This window comes from Oryx dammah, unplaced genomic scaffold, assembly GCF_014754425.2.
Source record: "Oryx dammah isolate SB20612 unplaced genomic scaffold, SCBI_Odam_1.1 HiC_scaffold_11, whole genome shotgun sequence".
Taxonomy (NCBI): domain Eukaryota; kingdom Metazoa; phylum Chordata; class Mammalia; order Artiodactyla; family Bovidae; genus Oryx; species Oryx dammah.
The window spans coordinates 24,181,479-24,203,918 of record NW_024070195.1 but is presented as its reverse complement, the minus strand read 5'-3'; the positions used below and the strand labels follow the sequence as shown (position 1 = coordinate 24,203,918).

Here is a 22,440-nt window from a genome sequence, read left to right as displayed (position 1 = left end):
GTACGTATGCATATGCAAAATACTTGACAAACTAAAAGGGCACAGACTAAAAGGTCAAAAGGACAGGATGAGATTATTCTAGAGTCACACTATTCAATGTGTGTGGTCCATGGACCACCAGCAGCAGCATCCAAGAGCTTGTTAGAAACGCAGAGTAGCAGGTGCCACCTTAGACTTCCTAAGTCAGAACATGCATTTTAACAAGTTCCCCAGATAATGTGTAGGGTCATCAAAGTCTGAAAATTTTGCACTGTCTATAAGATTCTTTGAGGAAGAAGAGCTCAAAAGGCATTGACGAACATGAGGCAAAGGTAAGGCAAGCCTCATCTGGATGGAATCCCAGCCCCCTACAGAGGAAGCTCAGCATCCTAACCATTGGACTGTTAGGGAATTCCCCCAGGGTTTATTTTGAAGGACCTTGAACAGAACTGGCCACTCTGACGGGCTGTCCCAAATGTAGTGAAAGTCACTCAGTCCTGTCTGACCCTTTGTGACCCCACGGACTGTAACATGCCAGGCTCCTCTGTCCATGGAATTTTCCAGGCAAGCATATTGGAGTGGGTTTCCATTCTCTTCTCTAGCGGATCTTCATGACACAGGGATTGAACCCTGGTCTCCTGCATTGCAGGCAGATTCTTTACTGTCTAAGCCAAATGTAGGGGTAAGTATTAATAGAATAGCACACGTGGGTTTTAGGTGGCCAGATAAAAGGACTGGTCACAGCCGCGATCAGTCACCCCAGCTCCAGCATCCCCCATTATATCCTCTTTGGGCCCAATCTCCCATTCCAGACCTTCTCCAGACTTTGACGCAGCCGTACCTCGCCTAGCTCGGTACGATTTGGCCTAGTCCTGTTGCAAAGGCCTGGAGCTTCTCGTTTGCTGGGGTGTGGCGGTGAGTCAGTGGGGGAAATGATGTAACGTCCAAAGGCGGGCTTAATCAGACTTCTCCCTCCTCCCGATTGGCTGCCAGGAATTTGACTAGATTCTCTTGTCTCTCGGGCTCCAGGGTTAGCTGTCAGTATCTCTGTCCAGCTGTACCCTGGCTCCCCTTTCCATCTTCTCCACCTGGGGAAAGACTCCAAGGACAGTACTCAGTAGCCCCTGGCTTCCGAAGAAGAGGTGATTTGAATGGTCTGGCTATTGCCATCAGGCGAGGCGCTTCGGCCCCCCCCAGGTATTTTTTGACTCGATCGGGTGTCCGTAGTTGGGAATGGCTACCCAGGCGGCAGGGAATTGTGGAACTTGTAGTTCGGGGTTAGAGGGGAGACTGGACCGGACAGAGATTCGGGAAGGAAAAAAATAAAAAAGAGGACTTTGAGGACCGCGGTCCGGGGTCCCAAAGGGACGGAAAAGGAGTTTAAATAAAGTTTCTGCCAATAGCATTGCTTTGATTTTTGTTTTTCAAATCAGGTGCTGACCTGGACTCTGTCCATCCCTTTCTATCCAAAACTGTTTACCCACGGTGGAAGGGGCCAGGCACCCAAATGGATACACCACCAGTCAATTCAATGGGAGAGAAGGCCAGCTGTCAACCGCAACAACAAGGGGAAAAGAACTTTGAATTACCTACTCAGATTAGGCAGCATCCGCGAGAATCTCCTACGGAAATCCTTGAGCTGAGAGTGAGCCCAGATCCAGCTAGCCAAATTCTAGAGAATCCTCAGGAAACTGAAAAACTGGCCGCTGAACTTGAAAGAGACTCTGCTAAGTCTCATGGATCAGCCAGTGCGATGTCAGAGCCCCCTCAATCTTCTGATCTCTGGTACTGTCCTGATGGCAGCTTTGTCAAGAAGATCGTAGTCCGTGGCCATGGCTTGGACAAACCCAAGCTGGGCTCCCGCTGCAGGGTACAGGCTTCTGGATTTCCTTTGGGGTCAGGGCTGCCAGAGGGCTGGACAGAACTAACTGTGGGGTTAGGCCCATGGAGGGAGGAAACTTGGGGGGAGCTCATAGAGAAATGCTTGGAGTCCATGTGTCAAGGCGAGGAGGCAGAGCTTCAGCTCCCTGGGCGCTCTGGACTTCCTGTCAGGCTCACACTGGCCTCCTTCACTCAGGGTCGAGACTCCTGGGAACTGGAGGACACCGAGAAGGAGGCCTTGGCCAGAGAAGAACGTGCAAGGGGCACAGAATTATTTCGAGCGGGGAATCCGGAAGGAGCTGCCCGATGCTATGCACGGGCTCTTCGGCTGCTGCTGACCTTCCCCCCACCTGGCCCTCCGGAACGAACTGTCCTTCACGCTAACCTGGCTGCTTGTCAGTTGCTGCTAGGGCAGCCTCACTTGGCGGCCCAAAGTTGTGACCGGGTGCTGGAGCGGGAGCCTGGGCATATAAAGGCGTTGTACCGAAGAGGTGTTGCCCAGGCTGCTCTTGGAAACCTGGAAAAAGCAATGACTGACCTCAAGAAGGTGTTGGCCGTAGACCCCAAAAACCGCGCAGCCCAGGAGGAGCTGGGAAAGGTGATCATTCAGGGGAAGAAACAGGATGCAGGGCTGGCTCAAGGACTGCGCAAGATGTTTGGCTGATTAAAAGTTAAACCTTAAAAGAGACAGGAACCTGTGAAGTGTGATCTATGCTGTGAGATTTGGTGGGGACCAAGGGAAAGTTGCACCATGTCCCACTCCAAGCTTCTGCCTTCCTAAGGGAGGTAGCTGTGGTATCAGCGTCCCTTTTTACCATTAAAAAGCTATATAGTCACGTGTGCTATGTTTTGGGGGGCTTGTCCATCTCCGAAGATGAATCGAGCTAAACTTCTAAATTTAGGACATGCTGGGGCAGACGGCGGAAATCCAAAGCCTGAAAGCCACTCTTCCTAGGTGCTTTCAGGCGGTGTTCTGTTTGGCGCATGCGCAAACCTCACTGTCCAGTACTGTGGGAGCGTTAGCGTCCTGCCGCGCTCCCATTGGCCCAGCCTGTACGACCGCCTCTTCTATTGACGCATGTGCTCAGTACCCAGGCCTCTCACTGGTCGGAAGGACTTCCGGGACGCCCCCCTCCATTTTTAAGAGTCGATTGATTCGTTGATAATGCGGAAGAGGCGGGCCTTGGGCACCCTCTCATGGTTGGGGGGCGGGGGGAAAGATGGCGGAGCTGATGCTCCTCAGCGAGATTGCGGACCCGACACGCTTTTTCACCGACAACTTGCTGAGCCCGGAGGACTGGGGTGCGCGGAGTGAGGCGCCTCGGGGACGGGATAGGGCTGTGGCCTGCTGTGCCCCTGAGGCACGTAGGAAGAAGCGGAGGCTCAAAGAGGAAGGCTGGGCAAATACGGAATCGATCGTCTGAAGAAGGGTGGAACAAGGCGGCTAGTTGTGCTTTGGGAGATGCAGGAGTGGGGGAAGACCTCCGCTCCCGCGGAAATGTGGAGTTGTTCCGGGATTGGGGAAGGAAGGACTGAAGTTCTTTGGCTATATCACTTTTCAAGTGGGCGGGCGGTGGGTCTGGCCGAGCCGAGCCAATGAGGGATGGGGCGAGGGCTCTGTGAGGATCTGCAGGTTGCGCCACCGGCCGACTCCCGATCCTCCGCACCTCTTGCAGACAGCACTTTGTACGCCGGCTTGGATGAAGTGGCCGAGGAGCAGACGCAGCTCTTCCGTTGTCCGGAGCAGGATGTCCCGGTATCGCTCCCCAAGCCTTGTCTCTCACCGTTGGTGGGTGGGATTGGTCGCAGAACCGGGACTCGTCCCCAAGCCAGCGCTCAGCTGGAGCATCCCTTCCTCCTCACACTTCTGCCTTCTGATACCCGGCCTCCTTGTTCAGTTTGGCAGCAGCTCCCTGGACCTGGGGATGGACGTCAGCCCTCCTGAACCCCCCTGGGACTCTCTGCCTATCTTCCCAGGTAAGATACCCTTTGTGATTCCGTCATCCTGTCAGAAACCCTCATCTTCCCATTGTTTCCCAGAAGCTGTGCAGTTCCTCTTACCCTCAAGCCTCCTCCACCTGAGTGCCTGTGTACTCCTCTCCCCCTTTGACCCCTGATATGTGTTCCTTCTCCCTTGCCCAGTGAGGGGTTTTTACCCCATGTCCTTGGGCGCTTTGGGGGCTCTTGTCAGGCTCCACTTCGTGGTTATTTTCTAGCCCGTTTTCCTCCAGATCTCCAGGTGAAGTCTGAGCCATCCTCTCCCTGCTCTTCCTCCTCCCTCAGCTCTGAATCATCGAATCTTTCCACAGAGCCCTCCAGCCAGGTGAGAGAGTCCTCTCCCTCCTACTCTCTGTGGCAGGGACTCAATTCCCTTGCCTTCACCTATTGATGCTAAGGGAATGGCTTGTGGGCTGCAGATCATGGGGTGGAGGGGGAAAGTTCTTTTCTACCTTTGCCATTTCTTTTATATCTTCATTTTTCACATTTCCATTTGATTGTCTAGAATCGAAGATGGAGTTTTTTAATACAGAGAGAAATGTGGCAGCCATTGCGGGGTGAGGGGACAGGGAAGAAGAGAGTTGTTAACTGCTGAGAATTCTGGAACTGTTCTTGTCCAAGTTGTCCACTGCAATATTTGAAATCATGAGACTTTATCCACTTTCCTAGGAATAAAATAGAAAGAGAACAAGGGGCCAGACACAGCTTAGCAAGATGCTGACTACCATTCAAACCAGAATGTCAAGTAACTGGTGGTTTGTAAGCTATAAGGCTTCTGTCCTGGCTTTTACTCTCAACACATCCTTTTTGTTTTCTTTCTTGTTCTGTCCCCCCTGCTTCACCCTCACTGTTACCCAGGCCCTTGGTGTAGGGGAGATGCTGGTTGTTAAGTCGGAGTCCTTGGCACCCCCACTCTGCCTCCTGGGAGATGATCCAGCATCCCCATTTGAAACCATCCAGATCAATGTCAGCCCCACCTCTGATGATCCTTCAGGTAATAATAGCCTGCATCATCTCCAGGCTTTACCAAGATAGAGTGCATGTGTGTGTGTTTGTGTGTGTGAGTAGAGAGGGAGTGCGGTCAGCAGGACAAGGAGGAGAGGTGGGGAGGGGAGATGGCAGATAACCAGGAGGGAGGCCAGGAGCAGGAGGGAGGATTTCAGGAAATCACAGTAAGGGCAGCATTGAAGAGATAGGAATAATTTTTCTTTCTTTTCTTGTTTCTGTTGCTTTTCATTTCTAAAAACTTGCAGACAGTTTAGGGCATATTTATATATGTGACTTTCCCTCCAAAGGTTTTATAAAAATTTTCAAGCATACAGAAAAGTTGGAATACCATATACTTGCTCCTGCATTCTACAAGTAACATTATTTGTGCTGTTTTTAGAAATGTTACTGAGTCTGTTTACTCTTGCAAGTTTATTCAGCACCTAGATTTATTGAGCATCTATTCCATGCCAGATACTGGGACAAGGTTCTGAGTTGCAAAGATGAAGAACACCTTACCACCTCACTGACTTAAGGATCCCATACTGTGCTGTGGGAGAAAGACAACTAAAGTATGGTAATTCTAGGGTAGAGATTATCAGAGGGTGCCATGAAAGCTCATTAGAGGGGACATCTCACCCAGCTGGGACTAGATCAAGGATATACTCATGCAGGAGGGGTTACCTGAGCTGAGTTTTGAAAAATAGATTGGAATTAGCCAGAAGAAGACTAGGGACTAGTGTGTTTATAAGGAATCTGCATCTCTTTAGAGTGGATGTAAGGAGAGGGAGTAGGGAAGGGCCAGGAGATTCAGAGGCTTCAAGGCCAGGTAGGAATCCTGCTTAGGGACTCTTAGCTTTTTTCCTGTGGGCAGTTCTGTGCCTTTGAAGAGTCAGGCAGGAGAACAGTGTGATTAGGAAGATGACTCTGGTGGCAAAGTAGACACTGGATTGCAGAAACTCAGGACCAGAAGCAGAAGGAGGACCAAGAAAGAGGTCAATGTGCTTAGTCAGGTAAGACACTCAGATGCTGAGAAGAAGGCAGATTTGAGAAAGAGTGAATTAGAATGGATGAGTGCAGTGACCTCCTGGGCACTGAAGATGACCAGGGGTGAAAGAACATGCCTGGCTTTCTGACGAGAGCAGCCACCCCGTGGGCGAAGGTACCAATCGCTGGATGGTGACTGCAGGAGTCTCCTGGCAGGAAGCATGATGAATTCAGTGTGGGACTTGTTGATTTCAGGGTGACTTCAGGGTTTCTTAGCACTACCTCCCCTTGGTTGAAGTTCAGCCAGAAGCTTGAAGACAAGAGAGCCATACATGTTTTCCTCCTGAGCCTCAGAGCAGGGCAGGGGAGGATGGGGAGGGATTTGGAGGGACAAACAGCTCATATCCAGCATATGGTTAAGTATTACAAAGAGGAGAAACAAAATAAGGATTGAAAAGTCTATACCAGTGAAAAGATTGTTGATGATTTTGCAAAGGATAGTGTTCTTGGAGTCAGATTCTCCTCTCATATATAGGTTTTTTTTTTGAGGTACTTTACCTGGGCTCCCCAGGTAGCGCTAGTGGTAAAGAACCTGCCTGCCAAAGGCAGGAGACATAAGAGATGTGGGTTCAATCCTTGGGTCAGGAAGATCCCCTGGGGGAGGGCATAGCAACCTACTCCAGTATTCTTGCCTGGAGAATCCCATGGACAGAGGAGCCTGGCGGGCTACAGTCCATAGGATCACAAAGAGTCTGATGTGACTGAAATGACTTATCATGCAGGCACCCATGCACTTTACCCATCCCTTTGATAGAGAGGAAGCACAAGACCTAGTCCTTGCTTTTGGAGAGTTTCATGAAGGTTAACATATGGTTAAATAGCTCAGACAGTGGTCACCTCTGTGGAGAGGTTCTGGATGGCTGGTGGACAAGGAAGGAAAGGAGATTCACTTCTCACTGAATTTCCCTTTCTTCCTTTGGGATCTTGTATTATATGACTGTATTACCTATTGAAATACATAAATAGACTTGAGATTTTAAAATAGCAGTATTGGTAATCTTATAATTAAGTATCAAAACCCAAGCTATGAACCAGAGGTAGTAGTGGACCATTGATCTTAGAGCTGAATTTGGCCTTCAGCTAGGTTAACCTCCATGGGGCAATCAACAAGTCTTACAGATAGATTTAACAGAGGCTGTGAAGGCTCAGAGGTGACTGAGCTTTGAAGGCTGATGGTAGGAAGGGGATCTGTATAAAGGGACAAGCAGTGAGCCCTGTGTTAAGGCCGGTTGAATTTGGGTGAATGGAGGGGCGTGAGGATGGTAGTGACCAGCAGGCAGCGTGGGAGTCAGAATCCGGGTGCAGGGGAGCAGTCACGGGTAGAGATGCAGGCCGGGCAGTTGTCAGCGTGGTGATGCGTGATCACGTTGGGCCAGGATGAGGTGGAATCCAGCCAGACAGGAATTTGGGCCCATGAGAGTGCAGCTGAATCTCCCTGTGTGGGCCTCCACCATGTGAATGAACAAGGTGTGTGAGGAAGAAAGGGACAGCTGATGTGCAAGGGCAGGCTTGAGGGCAGACAGTGGTGGAACCAGCTGAGAGGGGCCAAGGAAGAAGGGAGTCCTTTCCGAGAAAAGAGGTCAGAGGAGAGGCAGCAGGTTAGCAGCTCCAGTCCCCCTCCTCTGGATTGCCCTCCTGAGCCAGAAACAGTTTTACTTCCAAGTACAAGGGGAAGTGACTGTGTCTCCCATTTCCGCATCTTAGCCCTCTTCTCCTTCAGTGTTTATCTGACACCCAGCTCTTTGTCTCATCCTGCCATCCCGCAGATGTTCAGATTAAGATAGAGCCTGCCTCTCCGTCTTCCTCCATCAGCTCGGAGGCTCCCCTGCTCTCTGCGGAGTCTCCCAGCCAGGTGAGCATGCACTCCGCTCCTCCCTCCAGCACACCAGTGAGTTCCTCCTGACTCTCAGAGGTGTGAGGGCTTTCCTCTTCTTCGGCTCCTCCTCCTCCGCACTCTTCCTGACTTGCATGTCTTCTGGAATGCCCCATGTAGGCTTTCATAGGAGAGGAGGTCCTGGAAGTAAAGACAGAGTCCCCATCCCCTCAGGGATGTCTCCTGCGGGATGTCCCCGGCCCCCTTCCTGGAGCTGTCCAGATCAGCGTGGGCCTGTCCTCTGACGGCTCCTCAGGTAACGCGTCTCCTGACCCCTTGAGTCCCTGGCCAGAAGCCTATTGCCCTGACATCCCTTCCTTCTTTCATTTCACCTTCCTGCAGGCAAATCCCTGCCCGCCCGGAAGCCACCACTGCAGCCCAAACCCGTGGTGATAACCACTGTCCCGATGCCACCGAGAGCCATGCCCGCCAGCACCACCGTCCTCTTGCAGCCCCTTGTCCAGCCACCCCCAGGTACTGAAAGAGAGAAGGAGGCAGGTCACAGCCTTCGGGCACCCTGACCCTTGGGTGTGGGCACAAGGACACCACCTGACTCCCAGCTCTCAGACCTCCCTCTCCTGCCCACTTGCCCCAGTGTCCCCGGTGGTCCTCATCCAGGGTGCTGTTCGAGTCCAGCCTGAGGGACCAACCCCTCCTACTCCACGGCCTGAGAGGAAGAGCATTGTCCCAGCCCCTATGCCTGGGAACTCCTGCCCACCTGAGGTGGATGTAAGTTATTTACTGAGGAGAGGAGGAGGAAGGCTTAGTAGTAGGGAGGGGAGAGAACTGTGGAGTGAGAAGGGAGCAAAAAAGTGAGCAAGCAGGCCCATAAGATGATCGTCAAGGTCAGAGTGGACCCCTTGTATCAACCCCATGTAGTTCTAGGATCCTCAGGTTTGCTGTCCCTGCAGATGGAGAAGTGGGAGTAGTCTTAGTAAATCAAAGCCAGAGGAGTCATTCTGTGTTATAGAAGAGGGAGGCTGCTTCCTTGGGGAAAGCCGGGTAAACTGTTCTCTAACTATAGCAAGCTTAAACTTTGGGTCCTAAGAAAGGAGAATTGCGAAGAAGGAAGACCACTCATCAAGGAAAAGAACTGAGGTTCTACCAAGAACCTGGGTGGGGAAGTTCCTCCTACAGTCCAACTTCTTGCAGCTCTGAGGCACAGGAGTAGGAAGTGGTGGAGAGAAGGGCCCCTTCCCTGAAATGTTTTAGCAGCGAGGAAGAACCCCTCTGTGGCTCTGCAGGTAGAGGTTAGGAAGGCAGGAGAGGGGCCCACATGAAATTTGGGTAGTCAGTCCCTGGGGTGGCGGACGCACTTCCCCTCCCCGCCCTGCTCTCACTCTCCCTCTGACCCTCCGGTGCCCAGGCCAAGCTGCTGAAGCGGCAGCAGCGGATGATCAAGAACCGGGAGTCGGCCTGCCAGTCCCGCAGGAAGAAGAAAGAGTACCTGCAGGGGCTGGAAGCCCGGCTGCAGGCCGTGCTGGCCGACAACCAGCAGCTCCGGCGGGAGAATGCTGCCCTCCGCCGGCGGCTGGAGGCCCTGCTGACTGAGGTGAGACCCGGGATGCCTGGAGAGACCAGTGGGAGCGCGGGCTCCCTGGGATGGATGACTCACCCTCTCTGGCCTCTCTCTTTCTTTGCATCTTAGAACAGCGAGCTCAAGTTAGGGTCTGGAAACAGGAAGGTGGTCTGCGTCATGGTCTTCCTTCTCTTCATCGCTTTCAACTTTGGGCCTGTGAGGTGAGACCTTCCTTGTCTCCCCAGAACTTTCTGGGTGGAGCCTGCCTGTCGGCCGCTTGATTGTCTCTTTGGCACAATCCCTTTCATTACTTGCACACAGACAGCTCTGGTGTCCTTGGCACTGATGGTGTAGCCAGCTAGTCCCTAGTCCCTTCATGATCCATCATCTCGGTCATAAATGGTACGTCCCGGAGGTCATGAGAACATTGATAAACATAGTGACTATATTAAGTGCTTACTGAGTTCTGGGCCCTCTGTTAAGCATTCTCCTTTTCTAGTGTTTTCTGGCTCTGTGGGTAGGGACTGTTCTCAATCCATCTTGCAGATGAAGAGAGTCAGTCTTGCAGCACAAATTGGAACCAGGCATGCTATCTGCAGAGCCCTCCCTCTTACCCAGGCCCTCAGTTAAGCTGGAATTCTTCCTTGTGCCCCATCCTTTTCTATCTACAGCATCAGTGAGCCTCCTCCGGCTTCCATCTCTCCTCGGATGAGCAGAGGGGAGTCTCGACCCCGTAGACACTTGCTGGAGTTCTCAGCACAAGAGCCAGTTCATGGAGCCGAGCCCCCCCAGCATCCCTTCCAGGACCCTGAGGAGCCCCAGCCCAGCCCCACAGGCCGCCCAAGTTTCAGGTGAGGAGAGGGCCCTCTCTGTTTTAGGGGTGCTGAGTGTGTCTTCTCCCCTAAAGTTACCTTTCCTTTTTGAGGGGGAGCCAGGTTTCCCAGTTGAATCTGCCTGCCAGTGCAGGAGACCCAAGAGATACACGTTTGATCCCTGGGTTGAGGAAGATCCCCTGGAGAAGGAAATGGCAACCCACTCCAGTATTCTTGCCTGGAAATCTCCATGGACAGAGGAGCCTGGAGGGCCACGGCCCATGGGTTCATGCAGGGTCAGCCGTGACTAAGCACGCACACAGCAGCAGAGCTGTTCTCATGCTGGCACAGCCCTTCCTGTTGACGGGGCAGTGCTGGGCACTCTGGGTCACGCCCCCTCTCTGCCTCAATCCAGGAACCTGACAGCCTTCCCAGGGGACGCCAGGGAGCTGCTGCTGAGAGACCTGGACCAGCTCTTCCTCTCCTCGGATTGCCGGCACTTCAACCGAACCGAGTCCCTGAGGTGGGGGGGTTCATGACTGGGGCGTCCTCCCTGTGTCCCGAGGCCCCCCCCCAACAGCCTGGCTGACTTGTGTGCTGAAGCGCCAGCGCCCCGTGCCCTCTTCCCTTCCCTCCGATGTGCGGGGCAGAAGAGTGGGCGTCTTGGCCCGGCATGGAGGTGTCCCCCTCCTCTGCTTCCCCAGGCTTGCCGACGAGCTGAGTGGCTGGGTCCAGCGCCACCAGAGAGGCCGGCGGAAGACACCCCAGAGAGCCCAGGAGAAACAGGTAGGAGGGGGTGGGCCGGTTCAGGGACGGCCACTTGAAAACGAGGGCTAAACATCCTAGGGATTGTAAGTGGTTTGGGGTGGTGGGAGGGAGGGTGGGGGTGAGGTGGCGTCAGTTTGTAGGGGCCGTCTCTCTTTTCCCTTTTCCCTTCGTCCTCTTCAAATCCTTAGATCCTTCTCCTTCCAGAAGTCTCAGCTGTGGAAGAAGTCACCTCCAGTTCAGGCAGCCCCCACCCGCCCCCCTGGGCCCCCGGAAGGGTGAGTCTTGAAGGGGGCACTTGTTTACTAAGTGAGGCTTCTCTAAAGGAGCTGTCCTGTGCGTGTCCGCACTGCCCCCAGGGCCTCATGCTTCCCTCATCCCCCGGGGTCTCCCGTCTCCCTCTCGCCCTCTCCCCTCTTCCCCAGTGGGAACTGGTTCCTGGGCTTGCTTCCTCACCAATCCCATTTTGCTACCTGTCCAGGGATTCCGTGGGCCAGCTGCAGCTGTACCGCCAACCAGACCGTTCGCAGCCTGAGTTCCTGGATGCAATTGACCGACGGGAAGACACATTTTATGTTGTCTCCTTCCGAAGGGTGAGTTTCTCCTGCGGGCCCCATCCCCTCACCCTGGGTTCCCCAGCAGTCCCTCTGCAGGTTGAGGCTGCAGAGCAGGGCCAGGGAGCCTGTCAGCACCTTTTCCTCCACCCTCCCGGCCTGGCCCCTCTGTCCCCAGGATCACTTGCTGCTCCCAGCCATCAGCCACAACAAGACCTCCCGGCCCAAGATGTCCCTGGTGATGCCTGCCATGGCCCCCAATGGTAATTCTTTCCCTGCCCAGTGTGGGGATGGGTCCTGAAATTGAGAAATAAGGAAATTCCAATGAGGAGATCCAGCATGAAGAGTTGAGGGGGGAAATGACAGGAGCAGGGATTCCAGAGTGATGCTAGATACATGGGTGAGAGCAAGCCAGAAATGGTTGGAGAAAAACAAAATGCAGGAGACTGATGGGAGGAAGATGAGATGTGGGTCCTCCCTAGGTGAAGGTGCTTAGGGCTGTGGGCCAGGGTGGGCGGGGTGGGCTGGGAACCTGCCAGAGTCTTACTTCTTTTTTTTCTCTTGATATCCTCTCCTCTACAACCTTACATTCATCACTGTCATCCGCCACCCCCACCCCACCCCCCGCCCCTGCCACTTTTTTCTTCTCCCTGCACCAACTCCATCCCTGCCTTCTCGTCAAACACTCCCTGGATCTGCCTCCACATCACTGCCCATTCCTGCCTGCACACCTCTGCTTTTCTGACCTCTCTGCCTTCCCCTTCTCCTCTCCCTTAACTCTGCCCTTCTCACAGAGACCCTGTCAGGCCGGGGGCCCCCTGGGGACTATGAGGAGATGATGCAGATCGAGTGTGAGGTCATGGATACCAGAGTGATTCACATCAAGACCTCCACAGTGCCCCCCTCGCTACGAAAACAGCCGTCCTCAACCCCAGGCAATGCCACAGGTGGCCCCTTGCCAGCTTCTGCAGCAGCCAGCCAGGCCCACCAGGCTGCCCATCAGCCCTCTACCTCAATCATCTCTGACCTCTATGACTCACACTGACTTGGAACTGGGGGGTAGGGGTGGGAGCAACCAAGCGGGACTGTTTTGAATTTTCCTGGTCCCTGGGCTTGCGGCAATTTGTAAAGGAAAGACAGGGTGTTGGGGGTTAAGCACTTATTTGGAGGTGGGTGGAAGTTTTCCTCTCTTCTCACCCCTTTTTTGGAATATAGAGCTCCTCTCATTTCTATCAGCCCCCAACCCCTGGTTCTTTCCTTGAGGGTGCTGAGTGAAGTTAAGTTTTGGGGTGAGTGGGCCCCAGTACACTATTGTGTTTCTGTTTTGGGGGGTGGAAGTGGGAATTTAGTCCCCAGGCGGGACAAGGGAAGTTTTTACATTTTGGAGCTAGTTCCTGGGAGTCGACGAGGCATGGCGGAGGGAGGTCAGGTGGATGTATGGGTATATCTTCTTTTTTATTATTAAATAAACAACTTGGAGGGAGTTGAAGGTATGGTGCCTGCCTTCCTGGCTTGTGATGGGTCATTTGGGGGAACATGGCTGCTGTAGGGCCGGTGTGTCAGAGAGCCAAGCACTGAGGACACGGCTAGCCCTGGGGTGGAGTGGGTGTGCGATCACAGACCTCACGTCATCGCCTTCTCCCCAGCCCTGTAACGCGTGAGGGCTATGTCTGGTGTCTATGCGGGAGCGGGGGAGGGATGTCCCATGGTGTGACAGGCTAGAGAGTGCAGATTCTGGAATGTGTCTGAGTAAACAGGAAGGACAGGGGGCCCCACGCCCTTCAGGGTGAATGGGCTGCCTCCCTGGGTCCCCTGCATTCTAGCAGGTTCTTCCCCCTAGCTTTCCAGGAGGAGCAGCTTGAACAAACAATGGAGCTGGGGGCCAGGGGCTGTGAGCCCAGAAAGGAGGAGCCACGGTGGAGAAGGAGGCAGTGTTTGGAGGGAAGAGGGACGCTGAGAAGCATCTCCTTAGCCCCAAACTGGAGGAAACCGAGACTGGAGAGTCCAGTTGAAAGAAAAGGACAGTTGCGGGGCCAGCAGGAAAGGCTGTGCTTTCTAATTAGGAGGAAGGAGAATACGACAACAAGACTCCCTCAACCTGGGGGGTTCCCCATCAGGGGCTCCTGTCCAGCAGCACCTCGGACCGGCCCTGCGGGAGTGTCCTGGGTCAGCGGGAGGGCGTGGGTTGGGCCTGGGCTCCACGCCCAGATGACTGGACAGGGGCCGCCCGGGCCACAAGCCCAGGCCTGAAAGCGAGGGAAGAGCCTCACGTGTTCAGCCAGGCTCCCCTGCTTCCCATTACTGTGTTTGGGGTGAAAACAGACCAAGTAACTATGGCAACCTGGAACCTAGGGCCCCCAGGAACTAGGCCTTTCCTCCCTCCAGAGGGCAGCCCTGGCTCTTCTACCATCACTTCCTGTCCCAAGGTCCCTGGAGCCCTTCCCAGCCTGATCCAGACAGTGCATGCAAGGAAAACAAGGATTCTGTGGGCAGGGTACCTGAGATGGAGTTCCTGTTTTGCCTTTTATTAGTGGGTATCTTGGGCTTCCCTGCTGGCTCACACGGTAAAGAATCCGCCTGCAGTACAGGAGACCTGGGTTCAATCCCTGGGTCTGGAAGATCTGGAGAAGGGGTGGCAACCCACTCCAGTATTCTTGCTGGGTAAATCCCATGGACAGAGGAACCAGGTGGGCTACAGTCCACGTGGTCGCAGAGTCAGATGTGACGAAGTGACTAACTGGTAGGTTGCTTGAACGCACTGAGCCTTAGGTGCCTCCCTGCAAAGCGGGGTGTTCCTGCCTACTCCTTGGGTTGGTGTGGGGAGGAAGGGTGATGTGCAGGATGCCTGGCCTACAGTGGACACAGCTCTCTCTCCTCTCCTGCTCCTTTCTCCATTCACCTGGTCCTTTTCTCCTCGATCCCACTTTTATCCCATCTGGGTCCCTCACTATTTCGTTGTCCCGTCGCTTTCTGTCTTTCCTGATGCCAGCTCAGGAGAGTGCTTAAAGTACTGGCTTCTCAGAATGGGGCTCTGGGGTGCGGCATGCAGCTCCTCTGGCTGGTTGGCAGGGGACAGCTGGCGCTGTGGTGTAAGCCAGGACTCTGTCTTGGCAAGGGCCTGGGTGGTGGGAAGGAAGGCTTAGGAGAGGTGTGGAGAGTGGGTGTGCCATGGGGGGTGAAGCGGGTCAGTCTGGCTGCCTCCCTGCAGGCCCATGCTGATCTCTAGCTGTGGCCCCGTCGAAGGCCACCTCCACGTGCTGTCACTCCTGCACGTCCTGTTGACCCCTTCCTGGCTCAGACCCTCTATCTTTCTGTTCTGTTACTTTCCTTCCTCAGAATTGCCTTTCATCCACTGTCTCTCCCTCTTCTCTTTTCTCTAGACTGGTTTCCTGCCTTTCTCTGCCCTCTACCCAGCCCCGAGTTATCACCTTCTCATTCACACCCTTTATCCTTTGTTCATCTGCTGGTTTCTCGAGGTTTTTGTGTTTTTCCCTTCCTTCCCCTCCGCTTCACAGTCTGCTCCCTGTCTTCTGGGTCTTCTCTCCCCCGGCTGCTTCCACTCCTTCGCCCACATTCCTTGCCCCCTTCCATAACTTCCTCTCCTCTCCCCCGCTCCAGCCCTCTCCTCCTTCCGCCCCCCTGCCCCCGTCGCCCTTCACCTCCCCACTCCAGCACTCGGTCCTCTCCCAGCTGTGGGGCCAGGACTGGAGAGCCTCACACCGTTGCCTCATCGTTCTGCTATGGCTTCTGGATACAGCACATCTGGATTCCGGGGCCCAGATGTGTGGTTGCTACAGCGACCCGGGTCCCTCTGGTAAATACGGGCGCCCACCCGCCCCAGAGCAGAGAACAAAATAATTGTGTGACTTTCTTTTGTCACGAGATAGAAATGTCCTCCCTCCTCCCTTTTCCCCACACCCATGTCTTCAGGCAAAGGAAGTTTTAAGGGTCCAAACTCTTCCTCCTGTGGCTCTCTTGCCCTGTTTTTCAGCCCAGCCTCTTAATTCTCTCCCCTCTTTCATCTCATGATCAGTTTTTTCTCTCCACGTTCCTCATCACCTCCCACCTCGCCCCACCCCCCAGTCTCAATAATGAAGTGTTGACCCCCTGACTTACACGTGGCAGTTTCTTCCCACTGAATCTACATCATAACTGGATGCAGAAAGAAGTTTCAGAAATCGAGAGCACCCACCCTTCCCCAGCAAGTCCTGCCTGAAGCCCTTCATTTGTTTCTGCCCTAAGTCTTGGATCTTTCTAGGGCTCTTCTTGGGGAAGGGGGAGGCATACAGGCTTTGGAATCTGAAAACCTGGCCTGAGGCCCACCTTCACCACCACTAGCAAAATCACCCGGCCAAGTCCGTTAATGTCTAGAAGCCCCCGTTTTCCTCAACATAAAGTGGGATTAATGAAGTGCTGCGGTATAGGCAAGGGCTTTGTAAACGGAAGCCCGGCACAACTGTTTTCTATCTTCCCCTCTCTGGGACTGCTTCTTTGGATCACAGCCCCTGGCCTCTTCGCTCCCTCTCTATCCTTCAGGCCCTTGCCCTCAATTGCCCTTACTCTTGTCTTCCTCGGCTTCTCCTTTCCTTCCTTGCTATATACCTTTTATCTCTAATCCTCCTGAGGATAGGACAGGAACTTGGAGGTTCATTCAAGGATGGAGGCCCAGAGCTGAAGACACCTAGGCTGAGGATTCGGAGAACAGCCAGAGCACAAACGGTTCTCAGTAAGACCCCAGCCTTTCTGTCCACCGCCTGTGACACCTCGCTGAAGGCGACCCCACTCTGACCACTGGACTCCCTGCCAGACACTTGCCACTTGCTTCTCTCCCAGTCCTTTGGCAACTCGGTGTTGACAGGCATTTATGAAGCACCTGCGTTATGCAAGGCGCAGTGCTTTTCTGATAAAAGGCAAACACATATATATAAGACATAAGCTCCTCCAGGAGCCTGAAATCCAGGGTGTGGATCACATTTTAGATAATGATTATCTCAGAAGCTGGAATTGTATCTGTCAGGCCTGCAGTGGCTTCGGCTTCTTTGAATGCCTTGTGAGCTTGTGAATGTCTGGAATCTCACACCCTTTTCTGACTCCAGCATCCTGTCTCCCCTGAGAAGTGGACTTCAAAAACACCCCAAGGCCATCATTTCAGTCCTTCTTTCTCTCCAGGCTCTTCCAGCCACTCTCTGGGCCAAGTATACCTATGATGACCATACTTCCACTATACTTCCATACTTTGGTCCAGTGGTTAAGGCTCCATGCTGCCACTACAGGGGGTGCAAGTTTGTTCCCTGGTGGGGTAACTAGGATCCCACATGCCTAGTGGTGCAGCGGAAAAATAAATGAATAAAGGGTATAGGGTATAGGACCAAAAAAAAGGGAGGGGGGGCCAGGATATGACAATTAGAATTACTAGAATCTGGCAGTATCAGAGAAAATCTGTTCTCTGAAGTTTGCTCTCTCTAGGTAATGGCATTTTAGACCCTCCATCCTTTTACGTGCTTTCCCCCAAGCCCTGCGTGGAGAGCTGAGGGAAACTGTTACCTATTTCAGGCTCTGGGGGCTTCGGGCCAAGACAGAGGAAGGAAGCTGAACCCAGCTCTATCCAAGATGCTGACTTCATCTTTCCTATCAAAGCCAGGAGAGAAAAAAAAACAGACACGCACACCCAGACACACGGACACACACGGGGACACCCATGCGAGCACCCACTCGAGTCTTTGCCCTCGGCCACCAGCATTCTGCAGAGCCACATGCTGGGCCAGGGCACTCTGCCCAGAAACAGCACACCCGAGACCCTGGGGACCTGCGGACACCTCTGCCCCAACTGCGCGCAGAATCAGACACGGGCTCCCGCACTCCCTGTCACCCACGAGCTGTCACTTGGCCAAGCCTCTCCTCCATGGTGAGGATTGTGAAAAGTGAAGTCTCTCAGTCGTGTCCGACTCTTTGCGACCCCATGGACGGTAGCCTACCAGGCTCCGAGATCCATGGGATTTTCCAGGCAAGAATACTGGAGTGGGCTGCCATTTTGTAGTTGGGTGGAAAGAACTTTATCCTCGTGAAACCTCCCTCAGCCTGGATATTTCTTATCCAGCAGCCCCTCATCAGGGGAGTGAAGCACGTGGGGAAATGAGACCAGAGAGACAGCCCGGCAGCCTGATGTGGGCATCTGCCACTCTGCCCTCTGGCCAGTCTTCCTATCTCCATCCAGCCCACAACTCCCTCCCTACCCCTGCTTCTCCACTGCAGCACAGAATTAATCCCCTTCCTCTCCAGAACATCAGCGTGCCGTGTGCCCACCACCGTCATGTCTGCCCCTGGCTCTCAGCTCTTTCTCCATCCCCAAACCTTCCTCCTAAGTTTCAGGCTTCCCTTTCCTGCCTCCTGTGAACCCCACCTTCTTTCCCAAGTCGTCTATGTCTCAGTGTTCAGGCCACGCCCTTGTCCAGCCAGTGCCCACACCTCATCTGCCATTTCTCTAGGAAGCTGCTGAGGTGAGAGAATGATAAGGGGGTACTGATCCCCGAGCTGAGAACCAGAGATTGAACAGTACAGATGGGGAGAGGCAGCACAGAGACAGGGCGAGAAGAGGACACAGTGCAGGTGGGGGCAGTGGGGCCAGGCAGGGGCCGAAACGGGACAAGGAGGCTCCTCATGGAGAGCAGCCTAGACTGGGGAGGGCGGCTTCCTCCCGCCACCCACCCTGTCTGCTGTCTGCCCCTGCCAGGAGATAAATGGTAGGGGTATGAAGGAGCGGATGTTGGGCAAGACCCCAGCTGGAGGGATGTGGCAGCTGGGAAGAGGTGGGGTAGGATCCGAGGAGGGAGAGGGGCTGGCCGTGGGAAAGGGTACTGGAAGAGGGGGAAACAGGTCAGAGAGCAGGAGCAACAGGTGGAGAAATTGTGGGGGAAAGGAGAAATGACATGAGGGATGGGGGGTGTCAAGTTGGACACAAATTAGGGTGAGGAGGAAGAGTATAAATGGGATAAGGAAAGGATGGGGGAGGTTGGATGAGGGCTGGCGAGGGTGAGATGAGGGTATTGTGGGACTCAGTGATCCCAGACAGGGAGGGGAGTGGGATGAGGAGGGGAGGAGAGGAGGGGTGACATATGATGATGCTGGGAGGGCCTGGCAGGGGCGGGTGGGTGGGAGGACCTGCCCTATCTCCGCTCCCCTCCCTGACCTCATGCTGGTCCTCCCCTTCTCCTCCCCCGACTGGCTGCAGTCTCCCTCCTCCTCACTGTCGCTGCCCAGATCGACAGTCAGGTCGCGCGGCGCAGTGAGTCCCTGCTGCAGGGAACGAGCAAGGGAATATACCCAGGAACTCAGGGCTGCCAAGGGGCGTCCACCCACCCTGCCCTGAGAACCCCCTTGCCAAGTTCGGGACAGAGCAGGTGCAGACACACTGAAACTGCTGGTTACTCAGGTAAGGAAGTAACCTCCGTCTCTGGGAGAGAGAGGAAAGAGACGGGAGAGATGGGGACCTCTATCCCCAAACCCCAGGTGAAGGTTGGCAGGAGAGCCTCCCAGGAGAGCAAGGACTTTCTGCGGGGCCAGAGGAAATAAGACCATGCCCTGGGGACGGGACTCCCCGTGCAGGGTGTGTCTGGGAGAAACAGTCAGTGCAGGTGTGTGTGAGTTGGGCACGGAGGATGGATGCTGGGGTTTGGATAGGACCAGGGCCGGCACCAAGGTGGAGGCGGTTATCGGTGTGGTGCTGGGGCTGGGAGAAACCAGAGGCCAGGCTGAGCTGGTGGCCGGCTGAACTTCAGGAGGGAAGTGCTGGTGGAACCCCAAGTGATCTGGCTGGAGCGGCTGAGCCAGAACTCCAGGAACGTGCCCGAGGGAACTTCTTTGAGCATCCAGATGGGGACTCCCCGGGTGGCAGCAGGTGGATTGCAAGGCCCCGGAAGGGAGTTCTGGGGGTCTCGAGCCTTTAGGAAATGCAGCAATGGAGCAACGTTAGGACTCCCAGGTCTGGGAAGGGCACGGAGTCTGTGGAGAGAATCCTAAAATTTATTCTTGGCAGAGAGCTTTGCACCCATGACTCACAGTTCAGCGGGGCTGGGATGACTCGCGATGCCTCCAGAGGGGCACAGGGGCTCCGTCTTCGCTCCATCCCCTTTCCCGGCTCTCCTGCTCTGTCCGTCTGAACCTCCCCCCTACACGTGACACACTCTGGGTGGGATGGGCGGGACCCTTATCTCGCCTGGAAAGAATTTAATGGCTTGGAAACAACTGGAAATGGAACTGAGAGGAACTACTGGGAAGCAACTCGGAAACACGGAAACACCGCAGCTGCTGTCGATCCGCTTCCAATCCCCGCCCACTTCCCAGATCCTCAGCCCCCTCCCCTCTTTCCCTGGCCCTGCCTCCACCCCCCCCCCCACCCCGGGACCCAGCACCTCAATTTCTCAACTTTCTTTCCCTTGAGTCCTGGTCATTCAGTGCTCCTCCCCAGGACTCTTTGACACTGAGGGTCCAGAAATCCTTTCTTTTAGTTTTCCGTCGTCTCTGGCCCATGAACTTCACAGAATAAGGGGTGTCTTAGATCCTCCAACTGCCCCATCTCCCGGTTGCCTCCCTGCCACCTGCTTCCAAACCCAGCCCAGCCCTCACCTCCCTCCTTGTCCTCGCAGCCCTAGAATCCTCCTACCTTCACTCTTCTTGTGGCACGAGGGACAGAGAGGCGCATGGGGGTGGGGTCAAAATCCCCCACCTCTCGAACATCCCTGCAGGAGGCCAGCCCCTCTCCCCAGCTCCTGGGACCTACAGTCCCTGATGAGCGAAGTGTCAAACTTGGCCACCACATGAATACCCTGCGCGCTGAGTCACCGCTTGGGACGATGCCCCATCCCTGCCAGCCCTCCGACTATGGGAAGGGTGCCAAGAGCGGGAGGCCCGTGCTCCCCTCCTTCCTCGATGCGCAAAGGCACCCCCGATGCCGCGGGAGGGCGGGCGATGAGAGGGAAACATAAGGGACACCCAAGTATCCTGCTTTCCTGGTGCTGAGAGAAGAGCGCGATTCTTTCAAGAAATGGGAGTGAGGAGCTAGGCGGGCGGTGGAGACTCGGAGGGAGAGGGGCTTGGGAGGGAGGCTCTAGGGGTCTGGCCTGTGCGGGCCTCTCCTCTCAGACCAGCTTCACTACTTTCCCGCTTCTTCCCGCTGCAGATACCTCCCCCTGCTCCCACCGAGTGGGGAAGAGGTGCAGGATTCGATTGTTGGGGCAGGGGGGCCGGCAGCTCCCCCAAACCCCCAGAGGTATGGAGCACCCTGTAACCTCTGCCTCCTCTGAAGAAGGGTCTCCTGTGTGGTTCCCCTCACTCCAACTAAGTTCTTTGACGTACACAACTGCCCTCTGAGCCAATGAGAAATCAGCTTTTTTAGACATCGCTCAATGACTGGATGTGGAGGAAATGTGAAGAGGAGTTTATGCCCTTGTTGCTGTTGTTTAGTACTTAAGTCGTGTCTTTTGTGACCCCATGGGCTGTAGCCCGCCAGGCTTCTCCATCAGATTTCCCAGACAAGAATACTGGAGTGGGTTACCATTTCCTACTCCAGGGGCTCTTCTCGACCCAGGCAGGGATCGTCTCAAGTTTCCTGCATTGGCAGGTGGGTTCTTTACTTCTGGGAAACCCCTGCACATACTCAAATGTGTGTGCCCACAAAGATGCAAGCTTCTTTGGATGAATATAAGTATGTGTATAGTTCCCAGGTGGTGCTAGTGGTAAAAAACCCATCTGCCGATGTAAGAGACACGGATTCAATCCCTGGGTTGGGAAGATCCCCTGGAGGAGAGCATGGCAGCCCACTCCAGTATTCTTGCCTGGAGAATCCCAAGGACAGAGGAGCCTGGCGGGCTGCAGTACATAGGGTTGCAAAGAGTCGGACAGGGCTGAAGCGACTTAGGATGGACAGATACAAGAAGTGTGTTCATATTTGTGGATAAGCACATGTGAGTACATTTGTACATGTATGTGTATTTGTGTGTGTGCACCTGGAGATGTGTGCAACATTAGACACAGGGCAACAGAATTTGAAGGTAAGTCAGAGCCCAGCTCACACCCAGGGCTACACTCCAAGCTGAGAGAGGGGCTGATGGGCTGAGGGAAGGGCAGCTCTCTGCTTGCCAGGCTCTCTGCTGGGCTTTGTGGGGCAGGGTGCCTCCCAGTGTGGAAACGCTCTGCTCCTGTTGCCCGCTCCTCTTCCATCTCTGGTGGGATGGTGGTGGAGTGTGATGGCTGGTAGCCCTGGAAACTCCTTTTTCTCAGACTCAGAGGAGAATTTTAAGTGTAGGAAGCCAGGAAATGTGTGTGTGTTGTGGGAAGCACTGGTCACAGCCCCTGATCCTCCTCCTCAGTCAGCATTCCCACCACTCACGCTGCTCTCCTTCCCTCTCCAGGCTCTCTGGTCTTGAAGAACTGGGTGCCTGCTAACACCATTCCTTAACCCTTCGCCTGAACCCCCCACGCATCTCTGTTACCGAGGCCTCCTCTCCTGGCTCCCCCCATCACCCCACTACCTTTCTTCTCTAATCCTCGTCTCCCTGTGCCTCCCAGTTCTTGTCTCAGTGGATTCCACAAATACAACTGGGTGACCAGCACTCAGATCAAGAAACAGGGTGTTCTTAGCACCCCAGAATTTCCCCACAATGCCCCTTCTTGGTCCCCATTCCCCCAAGAGTGCCACATTTCTGACTTCCCACTCTACTGATTGACAGTTAACATGGTCTAGACTCAAACATCACATAAACAGAATGTTTCAGCAAGTTCTTCTTTGTGTCTGACTTCTTTTGCTCCACCCTATATTAGCGAGACCCATTCATGTTATTGCATATAGTTATACTTTGTTCTTATTGCTTTATTTTATTCCACTGTGTGAACAAACCACGTGTTATTTAATCCATTCTACTCGTGTGAGACATTTGGGTAGTTCCCAGTCTGCGGCTATTATGAGAAGTACTGTTGTGGTGGGTAGACCCCTCGGAGTAGAGCTGCCAGGTCATAGGGTTTGCACACAGC

The 22,440-nt window shown here is 54.3% G+C and overlaps 3 protein-coding genes and 1 long non-coding RNA gene across 9 annotated transcripts in view; 3 read left to right on the top strand and 1 right to left on the bottom strand.

Annotated features, from left to right (window-relative positions):
- The first annotated feature begins 934 nt into the window (after nucleotides 1–934).
- Nucleotides 935–2,696, top strand: FKBPL (FKBP prolyl isomerase like). Of its 2 annotated transcripts, XM_040250360.1 has the most exons (3): nucleotides 935–1,176; nucleotides 1,413–1,849; nucleotides 2,057–2,696. In XM_040250360.1, exons 1-3 carry the CDS (start codon nucleotides 1,131–1,133, stop codon nucleotides 2,522–2,524), a joined length of 951 nt encoding a protein of 316 aa, XP_040106294.1. In that variant the 5' UTR covers nucleotides 935–1,130; the 3' UTR covers nucleotides 2,525–2,696. The 2 variants fall into 2 exon arrangements, with proteins under 2 accessions (XP_040106294.1, XP_040106292.1); XM_040250358.1 differs by having other exon boundaries at nucleotides 1,413–2,696.
- A 337-nt stretch (nucleotides 2,697–3,033) lies between these two features.
- On the top strand, nucleotides 3,034–12,908 carry ATF6B (activating transcription factor 6 beta). 3 transcript variants are annotated; one of them, XM_040250352.1, is made up of 18 exons: nucleotides 3,034–3,162; nucleotides 3,537–3,616; nucleotides 3,759–3,837; nucleotides 4,092–4,183; nucleotides 4,717–4,852; nucleotides 7,659–7,744; nucleotides 7,886–8,021; nucleotides 8,108–8,239; nucleotides 8,361–8,494; nucleotides 9,132–9,317; nucleotides 9,414–9,505; nucleotides 9,956–10,135; nucleotides 10,512–10,619; nucleotides 10,801–10,882; nucleotides 11,069–11,139; nucleotides 11,343–11,454; nucleotides 11,594–11,678; nucleotides 12,210–12,908. In XM_040250352.1, exons 1-18 carry the CDS (start codon nucleotides 3,081–3,083, stop codon nucleotides 12,458–12,460), a joined length of 2,124 nt encoding a protein of 707 aa, XP_040106286.1. In that variant the 5' UTR covers nucleotides 3,034–3,080; the 3' UTR covers nucleotides 12,461–12,908. The 3 variants fall into 3 exon arrangements, 2 of the variants coding, with proteins under 2 accessions (XP_040106286.1, XP_040106285.1); XR_005722811.1 differs by having other exon boundaries at nucleotides 3,043–3,162; nucleotides 4,077–4,183; nucleotides 11,053–11,139; XM_040250351.1 differs by having other exon boundaries at nucleotides 3,043–3,162; nucleotides 4,077–4,183.
- On the bottom strand, nucleotides 6,861–19,588 carry LOC120870586. Its single transcript, XR_005722813.1, has 3 exons — nucleotides 19,471–19,588; nucleotides 11,335–11,400; nucleotides 6,861–7,906 (listed from the first exon to the last, which is right to left on the bottom strand). It is a non-coding gene; the product is annotated as an uncharacterized LOC120870586 (long non-coding RNA).
- TNXB (tenascin XB) overlaps nucleotides 18,585–22,440 on the top strand; it is a 56,352-nt gene continuing 52,496 nt past the window's right edge. The window contains exon 1 of one of the 3 annotated variants that reach the window (XM_040250350.1): nucleotides 18,585–18,844. The gene's annotated coding sequence lies outside the window, so the exon portion shown is untranslated. The remainder of the gene's footprint in view (nucleotides 18,845–22,440) is intronic. The other 2 variants (XM_040250346.1, XM_040250347.1) reach the window with 2 other exon arrangements.

Coding starts and splice junctions, on each gene's coding strand:
- FKBPL (XM_040250358.1), top strand. CDS start 1,131: ATGGTCTGGCTATTGCCATCAGGCGAGGCGCTTCGGCCCCCCCCAG. Junction 1,177..1,412: donor GGCGCTTCGGCCCCCCCCAG/GTATTTTTTGAC, acceptor TTTTCAAATCAG/GTGCTGACCTGGACTCTGTC.
- ATF6B (XM_040250351.1), top strand. CDS start 3,081: ATGGCGGAGCTGATGCTCCTCAGCGAGATTGCGGACCCGACACGCTTT. Junction 4,853..7,658: donor CACCTCTGATGATCCTTCAG/GTAATAATAGCC, acceptor GCCATCCCGCAG/ATGTTCAGATTAAGATAGAG. Junction 11,140..11,342: donor CCCCCTGGGCCCCCGGAAGG/GTGAGTCTTGAA, acceptor CTACCTGTCCAG/GGATTCCGTGGGCCAGCTGC.